This window comes from Onychostoma macrolepis, chromosome 05, assembly GCF_012432095.1.
Source record: "Onychostoma macrolepis isolate SWU-2019 chromosome 05, ASM1243209v1, whole genome shotgun sequence".
Taxonomy (NCBI): Eukaryota; Metazoa; Chordata; class Actinopteri; order Cypriniformes; family Cyprinidae; genus Onychostoma; species Onychostoma macrolepis.
Genome location: NC_081159.1, coordinates 40,321,129 through 40,335,241, shown reverse-complemented (window position 1 = coordinate 40,335,241; position 14,113 = coordinate 40,321,129). Strand labels below are relative to the sequence as shown.

General features: G+C 35.1%; 1 protein-coding gene across 1 annotated transcript in view; it reads left to right on the top strand.

The window, feature by feature from the left end:
• The window catches only part of osmr (oncostatin M receptor), a 26,369-nt gene extending 12,256 nt beyond the window's left edge, over positions 1 to 14,113 (top strand). The window contains 11 exon segments of the mRNA XM_058775528.1: positions 2,166 to 2,323; positions 2,601 to 2,734; positions 3,346 to 3,496; positions 5,258 to 5,334; positions 7,522 to 7,981; positions 9,181 to 9,282; positions 9,717 to 9,875; positions 10,260 to 10,412; positions 11,299 to 11,380; positions 11,482 to 11,557; positions 13,194 to 14,113. Of these exon segments, the coding sequence (XP_058631511.1) occupies positions 2,166 to 2,323; positions 2,601 to 2,734; positions 3,346 to 3,496; positions 5,258 to 5,334; positions 7,522 to 7,981; positions 9,181 to 9,282; positions 9,717 to 9,875; positions 10,260 to 10,412; positions 11,299 to 11,380; positions 11,482 to 11,557; positions 13,194 to 13,487 (1,846 nt within the window). The 3' untranslated portion in view covers positions 13,488 to 14,113.

Here is a 14,113-nt window from a genome sequence, read left to right as displayed (position 1 = left end):
GATGGTGTTCTTGGGATGGTACTCATCATTCTTCTTCCTCCAAACACGTTTAGTGGAATTATGACCAAAAGTTCTATTTTGGTCTCATCTGACCACATGACTTTCTCCCATGACTCCTCTGGATCATCCAAATGGTCATTGGCAAACTTAAGTCGGGCCTGGACATGTGCTGGTTTAAGCAGGGGAACCTTCCGTGCCATGCATGATTTCAAACCATGGCGTCTTAGTGTATTACCAACAGTAACCTTGAAACAGTGGTCCCAGCTCTTTTCAGGTCATTGACCAGCTCCTCCCGTGTAGTTCTGGGCTGATTTCTCACCTTTCTTAGGATCATTGAGACCCCACGAGGTGAGATCTTGCATGGAGCCCCAGTCCAAGGGAGATTGACAGTCATGTTTAGCTTCTTCCATTTTCTAATGATTGCTCCAACAGTGGACCTTTTTCACCAAGCTGCTTGGCAATTTCCCGTAGCCCTTTCCAGCCTTGTGGAGGTGTACAATTTTGTCTCTAGTGTCTTTGGACAGCTCTTTGGTCTTGGCCATGTTAGTAGTTGGATTCTTACTGATTGTATGGGGTGGACAGGTGTCTTTATGCAGCTAACGACCTCAAACAGGTGCATCTAATTTAGGATAATAAATGGAGTGGAGGTGGACATTTTAAAGGCAGACTAACAGGTCTTTGAGGTCAGAATTCTAGCTGATAGACAGGTGTTCAAATACTTATTTGCAGCTGTATCATACAAATAAATAGTTAAAAATCATACATTGTGATTTCTGGATTTTTTTTTAGATTATGTCTCTCACAGTGGACATGCACCTCGATGACAATTTCAGACCCTCCATGATTTCTAAGTGGGAGAGCTTGCAAAATAGCAGGGTATTCAAATACTTATTTTCCTCACTGTATATATATCAAGACAAAGACCTATTAAAACATTTTAGTGCTTCAAATCAAACTCCTACCCATGTCAAAGATCCAAAAGACGACATATGCGATCCTCTCGCCTATGACACAATAGGCTTCATAGAGCTGAAATACATGCATTAAACCACCTTTATTATTCTTCCTAAAACACACACCACACATTAAAACACTTTAAGACTTCAAATAAGCTCATACCGACCTCCAAGATCTAAGAAAATCCACCTGCGAACCGCTCGCAAACATAACGTGTAAACATAAAGAAGTAGTCCTGGCTAGTATGCTATCGTATGTGAGGATCCTGCAGGTGGCGGATCGTTTATAGCCTTTTCTCACAGCAGCTAGAATGATTAAATGTATCGTTTTGATGACGGATTGTGATCCAGAAAGGATTAGAGATGGCGACAAAGAAGCAAAACTTACGGACTGCAGCTTTTAGTGATAAAGAGCAGTTGCAAAATACACATCTTTGCACCAATAAAATATGCAACGCTTTACATGTTACTACCAAATTGTTTGCAATAGCCTATCTGATTATTATTAACTTACATCTCGTGAGATCTCTGCAAAACTCTCCAGAACATGATGCACGATGGGATACGCTTATCCTTGAATACCCCTCCGAAGGTGTATTCAAGATAGCGTGGATTAAAAAGCACTGCTCTTTTAAGACTGGGACAGTCTTACACACTTACTTACTGTTGCGTGCATGCACTCTCAAGTGGCCAAGACCACAAGTGTGGGTATTTATCCCACCTAATTGCACATCTCTGTCTTGGTCAGGTTGTGTGATGATTTTCAGTGGAAATGAACCAATAGCATAATATTTTAAAATGTATCTGAAACACCTGCCTATGAACATACAAATGAGAAAAAGATTCACTGCAATATTACAATACATTCATTAATCACTGCTCTTAAAGGGATAGTCCACCCAAGAATGAAAATTCTGTCATCATTTACAAACTTGCACTTTCTTTTGTAGAAGAAATGTTGAAGAACTTTGGGGTTCAAACAACAATGGACCACATTGACTTTCATTTTAACGTCAGAAAAAAAACATACATTTTTCAAAATAACTTTATCCGGGGTTATAAGAAGGCCATAGAGGTTTGAAATGACAAGAGAGTAAATGAATGATGACAGAATTGTCATTATTTTGTTGAACGATCCTTTTAAGTGATTCAGTGTTCAGTTTGACTCATTACAAGTTGAATATAATGACATTTTCCCCTTTTGTTCAGTGACTCCAAGTCTGTGGACTGTGATGTGGAAGACACAGATCCTGCATCCTGCGGTTTTGAGGTCATCCAACAGCAGATCACCTACAACATCACATTACTTGTGACAAACAGTTTGGGGCAAGAGAGTGAGACCTACATATTCAATATCACAGACAGAGGTGAATACGAATCATTTTATGTGAAGATTAAATCTGAAGGATCAGATACCTCAGCGATGTGGAATAGTTTAAAATCTGGGACAGATCATAAACAAAAGGTTGTAAGTTGAAACCCCATATGAACTATCACCATTGTACCCTAGATTGAGATGTGTTATCTCAGGGGAATGCTCCTTATAATAAGTGCACTGGAAGTTGCTTTAAATAATCGTGTTGTCCACAACATAAGGGACAAAATTATGTCGTTACTAATCCATTTCATTCCATCTCACCTCAGTTTTTCCAGTCCCTGAGCATCTTGAAGTGACTGCAGGTCCGTTTGATTCATTGGTGACCTTGCAGCTGATTGGGAGTTTCAAAGGACTTCTGCTGACATGCCAGACTGAACTTGAACCAGGAGGGATAATACAGGTAAAGGAATAGTTCACCAAAAATGAACCAACATTTTCTGAAAATGTACTCACACAATCTGGCCATCCAAGATGTAGATGTGTTTGTTTCTTCATGGGAACAGATTTGGAGAAATGTAGCATTATATCACTTGCTCACCAATGGATCTTCTGCAGTGAATGGGTGCCGTCAGAATGAGAGTCCAAACAGCTGATAAAAACATCACAATAATCCACAATCTAGTCCATCAATCAGTCTTGTGAGGTGAAAAACTCTGTGTATCCATTACTTGTGGATTATTGTGATGTTTTTATCAGCTGTTTGGACTCTCGTTCTGACGACACCCAATTAAAATTTCTCTACAACTGTTTTGCTGAAGTAACTTATCTACATCTTGAATGTAGTTTTTCAGCAAAACCCTCTTCCTTTAAGGTGTTTTTTCTGTTGCACAAGATCTTGTTGTATTTCCAAATAATGTGATGGCATCAGAAATACAACAAGAGGAGAGTTTTCACACAGTTAATCAAGGTTATGAAACTCCATCAAAAGACTTGCCATATCAGATAAACAAAATGAACTTTACAGAAATGCTGAAGCACATCCTGTGTTCAAGTGTTGTTGTTGTCTTGCAGGATTTAGATAAGAATGGATCTGACTCAATGCAGTCTTACACATTCAGACTACAGCACCTAAAGCCCAGCACGCGGTACTCCGTTAGGGGGCATTGTGCAGTACAGGGGAACGCCTGGGGCCGATGGACAACACAAAGACAATTCATCATAGGTAAACAAAGAGTCATGGGAGTAACAGATGGAGAATTCATATATATGTATGTATGTGTTGTGTGTGTGTTTATTTATTTATAAACCACACAGCAAAACACAGTAAACACTAGAATTTTGCACAGCAAAAAAATGCAAACATACAATATATTAGGGATGCACCGGTTGACCGCCATAAATCGGAATCGGCCGGTTTTTGCTTATAATGTGCGATCGGCAACCGGACGGTTTTTTGTCTTTTTTCCAGTCGATTTTTCCGGAAGTGCGCCCGCGTGCACAGACTACATTTGTAGGCCTAATCATTCGCGAACATGTAATTTGTGTGGAAGTATTTCGAAATCTGTGCGCAGGACGTGAAGATTGCAATCTGCAATGTCTGCAAAGGACAAGTTAATCGCGGATAAATAAGAGCCGCTTTCCTGCACTCGCTGAAGTTGCGCGAGCGTACCTGTCCACGCCCTGCACAAGCATAGACAGTGAACATTTGTTCAGCTCAGCTTCTCACGTGTTGGATGAGAAACGAAACAGACTAACTTGTGACAAAGCTGAAATGCTTGTTTTTGTAAAGAAGAACTCTTATACACTTTTGAAAAGCCAGAAGTAAACATCGGTTCTGTAAGATATAGGATGATTAGGCCTATTTTTTTATTTTACCTTAAAATTACATTGACTTAATTTGATTTAAAAAGCACCTGCTGTAGCATCTTTGTTTTACTCATTGCACTAAACATTATTTGATTTAACATTTTGGAATAATATATTCATATAGCCAACTTTGTTTTATTTAGTTTCACTGGTAAATACCTTTTTTCTTTATACCAAATTTAAAAATGAAAACAAATGCTGAATGCTGATTAAGTAGCATCTTTGTTTGAAGTGTTGAATGTGTTTTGATTGTGCTGTTTGGATTGTGGAACTATGCAGTTGTTACCTTTAAAATTACATGGTTACAGTTAATGTATTCATTTAAGGCCAGTTTATAGATTCAACCCAATTTAAAAACAAAAGCTAAATGCTTTTGTCAGTACCTGTGTTTGTATTGAATGTAACCTACTTACTGTGCAGTTACTGCTGTTAATTTCAGATGGTTACAGTTATTTTCAATATCCAAAACCCAGTTTGGCCTGTTAAATAGCCTACCAAATAAACATCTTGTTTATGTATACTTTCATTCTATCTTGTTTGTTGCTTTGATTAAAAAAATCGGAAATCGGAATCGGCCGGTTTGCTTGTAAAAAAATCGGTATCGGTATCGGAATCAGCCATGAAAAATCATGATCGTGCATCACTACAATATATATATATATATATATATATATATGTGACCCTGGAGCACAAAACCAGTCTTAAGTCGCTGGGGTATATTTGTAGCAATAGCCAACAATACATTGTATGGGTCAAAATTATAAATTTTTATATATGCCAAAAATCATTAGGATATTAAGTAAAGATCATGTTCCATGAAGATATTTTGTAAATTTCCTACCGGAAATATATCAAAACTTCATTTTTGATTAGTAATATGCATTGCTAAGAACTTCATTTGAACAACTTTAAAGGCGATTTTCTCAATATTTTGATTTTTTTTTGCACCCTCAGATTCCAGATTTTCAAATAGTTGTATCTCAGCCAAATATTGTCTGATCCTAAAAAACCATACATCAATGGAAAGCTTTCAGATGATGTATAAATTTAAATTTAAAATTTGACACTTATGACTGATTTTGTGGTCACATAGATGTGTTTTTATTTTTTTCTGCAGACCCTCGAGTGACCATAGATCTGTGGAGACAAATCAGGGACCATCCCAATCGCACTGTCACACTGCTGTGGAAAACAGTAAGTTTATGTTTTTGACATTCTTCAAACTTCAAATTTTCGCCATGCATAGTACTTAATGACATTTTTAGAGCAGTGGTCCAGTTACTTTCATTGACTTTATTTGGTATTTGTTTGGCTAAGAAACATAATCAGTGTGTTCATGTGTTACTGTGGTGGTAACAAACCTCAGCACTCTAGTCTTATTATTCAGGTAGCAGCTTTGATGTGCAGAATTTGATAATTGATTACAATTATATTGTTATGAATAATTTAATTATAATTAAATTATGAACAGATTTCAAATGGAATGTTTTGCCATGTTTAAACATAAATTGATTAAAAATCAGAGTAAATATTTTTGTGCTACCACAAAGTAATTTCTGATTCAGTGTTATTTTGGTATTATTTTATTTATTAAACATTTTAATTAGTTTTTACTTTTAATTTTTAGAAATTTGTGCTTCTGTCATTTTTATTTATTTACTTAGATTTATTTTATTATATTATTGGGCTTTTTAATATTATTATTTACAGTAGCTTTAATTTCAGTTTTAATTATTTTAGTACTTCAACTTAAAACCTTTTTTTACTTTATAAATTGCTAGGGCAACAATTTTTTTTAATTTATTTATTTATTTTTAAGTTTTATAGTTTCATCTTTATGTTCCATTCTAATTAATTTAAACTTTATTTGAATTAGTGAAAACTATTTAAAGTTTTAGTTAAATCTGCAGTCTGTAACTTTTTGGGGTTAAAAATTATACGAAATCTATATTTGAGCAAGTACATGACCAGCCAAAACTATCACCTTATTTTAGTCCGATTCGCAACTGTTAGCTTATAATAATGTTTTCTAATTTGAGTGGTATGGGTAGGTTTTCACGGGAAATTTGAGCATGGCACCGCATCATTACGTCACGTCTGTAAACATAAAGAAGTTTTCCCAGCTACTAGGCTACCGCATGTGAGGATCCTGCAGGAGACGGATCGTTTATAGCAGGGATCCTCAAATCTGGCCCACGAGATCCACTTTCCTGCAGAGTTTAGCTGTAACCCTAATCAAACACACCAGAACATGCTAATCAGTGTCTTCAGGATCATTAGAAAATCACAGACAGGTGAGTTTGATCAGGGTTGGAGCTAAACTCTGCAGTGGATTGGACCTCCAGGGTAAGATTTGAGGAACCCTGGTTTATAGCCTTTTCTCACAGCAGCTATAATAATTAAATGTATCGTTTTGATGGTGGATTGTAATCCAGAAAGGATTATGTGTTTATGAAACACATGTGAATGAAATTAAATTATATAACAGTTTCAGATGTGCTTCTGATTACAGATAGCCTGAGATTACACAAAATTTGTATTTTAAAGACAACCAGTTTGAAGGGAGCATAGTTTGCTTTTTGGGTTAAAAGAATTTCTTAATATGAAATTCGAATGGTGTGACAATTAGATTAGACTGTACAGAAATTGAAATCTACACGCTAATGCACACTGTACTCATAGTCACACAAAGCTAATGTTGTAAACATTAATCATTTGAGAATAAAGTATAACAATAATAATAATTTGCACGGTTAGATGTGATATGTGCTAACTGATCGTTATATTTAAATCACTATCGGTAGTGCGATTTATTGTAATGCTTTTTTCCTCAGTTGGTCAGAACAAACGTGGCAGACTTGTTACTTACTTGTTCAGATGGCAATATACAGTGAAAATTCTTATTTGGGTCATATATTCCAAGACGTAGGCTAGAATCTGTGATTGCTAAGTACTGTATCCACACTGGTGGACTGACAGACCTCAAAACATTAGATTAATCCGTGCTGGAGCCGTACCGGAGCACAACCCCATGCACAGAAGATAATTGCGCACAGAGCTGCAATTCCAGGTTTTCAAACAGAGATGGCGACAAAGAGGCAAAACTTATGGACTGCAGCTTTAACAATATCAACACTTCTTTAATTTGAGAAGATCAGCATACAGATTCTGCTGTTGAATCAGCAATAGTGCTAGCACATTCACTCCAAACAGCGCAAACCCCCCCATTTTTTAATGTTTTGTTGACAATATAAATCTCTTTACATAAAAACATTATATTTATTATATATTTGTATAATTTTTTTGTATATTTTGAAATATATTTTAAAATATATATGGAAACACAAGCAGTCTGTGTTAACACGATTCACTCTTCCTCAGGTCAGCAGTGACTCAGAATCATATATTAAAGCCTACGAGGTGTGTGTGAGCTACAGAAACACAAAGAGGAGCGTGTGCTTGAACGTCACTCAGACACAGGTGGAACTAACCAGAGAGATCAATATGAGTGGCATCACTGTGAGGGCCGTCGTTCAGTCTGGCTTATCTGAACCGGCCCACATCACTATTCCTGCAGCGTATACAGGTGACAAAGCTCACACTCAACATTACAGTGTGTTCTTCTGTGCATTGCTTATGTTGTTCTGTATAACGTCAGATAACTTACTTACGGAGAAGAGGATTATGGGTAATGAAAAGGGATTCCAGATGACCTGGACGAGGGACTCAGCTGCCACGTGTGGTTACACCGTAGAGTGGTGCATGCTGGGTATTGTGCTCCCCTGCAACTTACAGTGGAGAAAAGTCCCAGCTAATCAGACTTCCTTAAACCTGAATGCAGGTAGAAAGCTGTGTTTGTGCATGATGCCATATTCTTACAACACAAGCGCCATCAAAATAAAATTGTAACATGAATGTTTCTGGCATTACATATAAAAGCAGCATTTATGCTTTTTCATAATAACACTATTGCACTGCGAGATGATTAGTGAATAGCTTTCAAGCACAAACAATTACATTGATTGGAATAAACATTTTTAGGTTTAACTTATCTAATGTTTATATTTTATTCTGTTTTATTTCAGTTGCATGTATCCTTTACAGATAAGGCAATGCAGTTCTCAAAACACATTTATATACTGTAGAACTTGATTCATATATACTTTTCCAGTCATTTGTAATTTACTTGAGTATTATACATTAACTAAGGATTTTAAAAAGTGTTTTTACTCACAATTTTTAGCTGATAAATATTTTAGAGCTTGGCGTAACTACACTGTAAAACATGACAGTAAAACAGTAAAATAACAGTAAAAATGCTACAGTAAAAACCTGTTAATTGATTAATGATAATTTCCCTTACTATTCTGAAATACTGTAACGGGACATTTCATGTAACATTACAATAAAATACTGTTAAATTGACAGTTTTTTTTTTGTTTTTTGCTTAGTCTGTTTATTAAACTTTTATAATAATGGAAGAATGACGATACAAGAGAATAGAAACAATTTTGTTTCCCCCCCAACCCTACCCGCCATCCCAATACCAAATTGACAGTTTTTGCAAGTGAAAAAGCATGTCATCTTATAATTTACATGTTATATATGTTATTATACAGTATCAGTTAATTAATCTTTTTACTGTAAATTTGTTCATTCCATAAAACTTGAAATGTTGCTACTGTAAAGTTCTAGCAATCACAGCTGCCATTTTTTTTTTACCATCAAATGTGCTTTTTATAGTGTATATATAAAAATATTTTTTATAAAAATGCCAGTGGAGTCTTAGGCTATTAATTTCCATGATTTTTCCAGGTCTAGAAATCACACTTCAATTAAATACACAATTATAATTAGGCTACCTCATATATCCAGGTTATTCAAGAGAGTGAGAATCCTGGCTCTTCAAAGAAAAACAAGGTTGCCGAGATAAAAATAAATTTTCTTTTTGTTGTTGTAGCTTATTTTAATGCTTTGTCCTATTTGAAGTTTTCCTAAGATTTGTTGTTCAAAATCAAATGTAAAACTAAATTTTTACAGGGGATTTTAAAGCAGGAGTTCAATACACATTTGAAATCTACGGGTGTAGCGCTGCGGGACACAGACGGCATGAGAAACAGATCGGATACCTACAAGAACAGAGTAAGAGTGCACACACACTTCACATGCGACATTACAGCGGAGCACAAAACAGGTGTCAATCCACATTATTTTTACTGTAAGTACAAAAACAGTATGTCATGCTGTTTTATATTGCAAACCGTTATTTGTTATCATATTACTTTAATATATTGTCATAATCATAAACACACTGGTTTGTAGCACAAATAGTTTGACCGTTTACTGCACTTTATTATTCTTGTAATAACTGAATAAATCGGAAGTCTCACACATTCACAGAAAATAGCTTATTTCTGCTTTGCAAAATAAGGTGCTATGTTGCAATGGAAAGTGCATCAAATTGACATCTTGAGTTTGAGAACTTGAAATCAACAGTTTTCACATCTGCATTGTGCAATACAACACATTAATATTATGAAATAAATATTACCATATGTATTGTTTGTGTTGTGCAGAGCCCACACAATGCCCTACACTGGACTCTAGCCCAGACATAACATGGTCATCTGTAAATCTGAGATGGAGTTTCAGTGAGAATTATCCAGGTCACGCTGGATTTATAACAGGATATGTGATTACGATGAAAGACTATTCAGAGGCCAGCTCTGATCTCAGTGAGTCTAAACGTATTTTCTAACAGAGTTCCTTTCAAAATAGTCCAAATATTCTCCAAAAAATTCTAAATCTCAAAAACTGCTTGCCACACTCACTTTAAATATTTAAAGTGAGTGTGGCAAGCAGCAACATGCCCCATGAATATTGTTTTTTATGCTAAAATGGTGTTTAAAAAGCTTATATTTCAGGCTGGACCAAGCAATGTGCATGTGCCGCTTTTCAGGACACACGCTTTACAGGTTTAAGCAGCTATTTTTTGACAGTATACTGTAGCAGTCTAGCATGACAACACCCCATCGCTGTTTTTAATCTCACATTAAATCTTTATCTTTGTTATTTTCTCTTCTCTATATCACATGCATGCTTCCTGTTTGTTCTGGCAGGTTCCTTCAGAGAGTCAGTGGATGATCCTCACAGCAAGTCTTGGACAGTCAGTGGTCTTGAGGAGGACCGGCCGTACACATTTCAGCTGGCAGCATGTACGTCTGCAGGCTGTGGACCGGAAACCTCTGCCACCTTCAGAACCAGACAGAACCGTGAGCTCAGAAACTGATTCAAACCAGATTCACGCTGACAGGAAAGAGTCTTGTGTGGTGTTTTGTAATAGAAGACTACTATCTTATGTGCATCTACACTATCTTAAATGGATAGTTCACCCAAAAAGTTAAATCCTTTCATCATTTACTCACCCTCATTTCATTCCAAACCTATATGTGCTGCTTTTTTTCTTTTGTTGAACAAAAAAAAAAAAGGATAGTTTGGAAAATGTAGGACTCCACTGACTTTTATTGTGTAGACAAACAGTTTGGAATTTAAAAAAAAGAAGTTTTTAAAACAAGTCACTTATGCTCACCAAGGCTGCATTTATTTGATTAAAATCCAGTAAAAACAGTAATATTGTGAAATATTAGTACAATTTAAAATTTTGTATTTGAATAATTATAAAATGTAATTTATTCCTGTGATGCAAAGCTGAATTTTCAGCATTATTATTCCAGTCTTGAGTCACACATGATCCTTCAGAAATCATTCTAATATGCTGATTTGCTGCTCAAGAAACATTTATTATCATCTACATTGAAAACAACTATTATTTTTGTGGAAACCATTATATATTTTATTTCAAGATTCTTTGATGAATAGAAAGTTCAAAGTTACAGCATTTATTAGAAATAGAAATCATTTTTAAACAAACAAATCTGCTAGACTGTTGCTAATAATAAAACTAAACACCTAATCTGACTCTATATTAATTCAATATTTGATGCAAAGTTACAGTATTACTTTTTTTTGTCCTGAGTGTGAACAGCTCCATAAGAAACGCTTTATTTCTATACAAAATCCTGTTCTCATATTCACAGTGAATATTAATTGTGGACAAGTCATTTCATAATACATATGGAATAATAATTCTCTCCTCAGATCACCTGCTGATGGTGAAGGTTCTGGTTCCTCTCCTGGTCTTGGTCAGTTGTTGTGTTTGTCTGTGGTCGTTCAGAAACCTGTAAGTCTGCTGATATACAGTATGTGCTGTGAGCTGATGGACTGTACTTCTGTTCTCTGTGGCACACTGACACTGATGACGTCTTTCTCCATCGTTTCCAGGATAAGAGGATTTCCAGAAGAATCGTTCAGCTTTCTGCACATAAAAGCACTGAACCTGGATGGAGATATTTATGAAGTAATTCATCATATTGATGCTGTACAATGATATAACAGCATTGCCTCTATTTCTTTTGACAGCCTAAGCTGGCCAGGCTGGTCTTTTGGCTGGTTTTAGAGTGATGCTGGGACAGTGTTATTTTAGTATAATGAGATACTGGAATAGTTTTTTAATAATATTATGAATTAGTTTTTATATTTTATGTTTTTGTTTTTAATTTTAAAGTTTTAGAAAGTTTGAATAATTTAGTAAAGTTAATTTTGTCATTTTTAGTAGTTTTGTTTTAATGTATATAGTTATTATTTTTAGTTATTTTATTTTTTGTACATGAAGCTAAAGCTGCAGTCCGTAACGTTTTTTGGTCAAAAATGATCCAAAATCAGTTTTGGGCAAGTACATAACCAGTCAGTATTAAAAACTATTGCCTTACCTTAGCCTGATTCACAGCGGTAAGCTTGTAGTAATGTTTTCTAATTTGAGTGGTACTGGTAGGTTTTTGCGGGAAATTTGAGCATGAAGCCACATCATTACGTCACGCCTGTAAACAAATAATAACAATAACAACAATTTGCACGGTTTGATGTGATATGAGCTAAGTGATCATTAAATTTAATCACCATTGATAGCATGATGTATTGTAATGCTTTTTTTCTCAGTTGGTCAGAACAAAAGTGGCAGACTTGCAGTTTTCCAGTGAAAATTCTTTTTTGGGTCATACGTCCAAGACAGGCTAGAATCTGTGATTGACAAGACTGACGACTGCAGACTGCAGCTTTAAAACTAACTGAAATTGAGAAATGTTCAAATAAAATTGTAAAGCTTAAAATAGTATAATTTAGTTTACTTTTTAAAGATTTTCTTATTTTTTTTATTTTTATTTCAGTTAAAGTTTAAGTACTTTTTTAATATCTGTAGCTGTAGTTAAACCCTTGGCTGGGAGATCAGCTTGCCGACTTACTTAACCAGCAGATAACCAGCTTGAAGATCGCTATTGGCCGAATCGAGAGAAAAATCTATTATAAATACACTTATATGTGGTTCAATACAAAAAGTATCTATAAATATCTAAAATCATTAGTTAATGTATAACTAACATGAAATAACAATGAGGAATATAATTTTACAATGTTTAATAATCTTTGTCAGTGTTAGTTAATGGTAAATGTTGAAATTAACATTAAGGCTAATAAAAGCTGTAGAATTAGTTAATTGTTACTTCGTGTTAATTAACATAGTTAACTAATGTTAAATGAAACCTTATTGTGAAGTATTACACTGAAAAAAACTTGGTGCAGATACAATTTTCACCTAGAAATTGCTAGTAAATGTCACAATTACAAAATGGCAAGTAACACATTGAATTAATTAAGGTGTCCTTGTTACAGTGTAATTATACATTTGAGTACAGAGTAATTTTAATTAACTACATGTACTAATTATATAGTTAGGGATAGGATTAGGGTTTGGCTTAGGGTTACTTGCATGTAATTATGCATCATTTATTGTTATTATAATATTAAGTGCATGTGTAACATGGACACCTTAAAGTAAAGCGTTACCCTTTTTTTTTAATAGAAAAACTAAAAATATTCAAATGTACTCCAATAATCTTTTTTTTTTTTGACTGTTCTGAATCTTTTCTGTTCTTTTTAAGGCGAGTGAAAAGATCCGTACTCTAATGATAGAGGACTGTGAATGGTGTAACGTGGAGATTTTAGACGTGCAACCCATCCCTACAGAGAAAACATGGTTGACGCGTGCAGAGGACCTGAGTTGTTCATTCATTACTCCTAAAGTCACGCTACCATCCTGCCATCTTACCACAGACGTATGGCTGGCCACAGATCTCACAAACTTCACTTACTTATCCTCTGTGCAGCAAGATCTGCCTTCAGAGGAGCTGCAGACAGAAGCCACAAATCAGGAGTCTGAGATCTCGGGCTTCTAAAGTGACTATGTCACTTCCGTAGCCACATAATTCCTGAAAACGCAGTGTTGTGATCTTTTATACACATCAAACCCAGAGCTGTCGATCTTATCACAGAGATGTTCAGCAAGATCACTGGTGTGTTTGTAAGGGGCCCCGCTTCCTTCTGCAAAACAGCTTTTAAACACAAGAAGTGTTGTGAAATGCAACTGCAGTATTTCATTTTGCAATATCTGTCAGGTACTTTATCTTGGTTTTGCATGTTATGCAAAAACATACAAAGTGTTCTCTCTCAAGGGAAAAACATGTTCTGGAGGGGACATTTTTATTATTCTGTTCTGAATTTCTAAGCTTTATGAGTAAGTTACCAAGGGTAACCCTTTGCTTTACTGAATGTATCATGAATTAACAATGAACAATTTTACAGTTAAGAACTCGAAATCTTAATGTACATTACCATTTATAAGCTGCTTCATACTTTTGTGGAAACAGTGATTTTTGAGGAAAAAACATTTTCAGCATTTTTCTGAAATAGAAATCTTTTGTAACATTATAAATGTCTTTACTGTCACTTCCGATCAATGTGATGCATCCTTGCTGAATAAAAGTATTAATAAAATGCATATAATAAAGCTGTTTAAGTATTA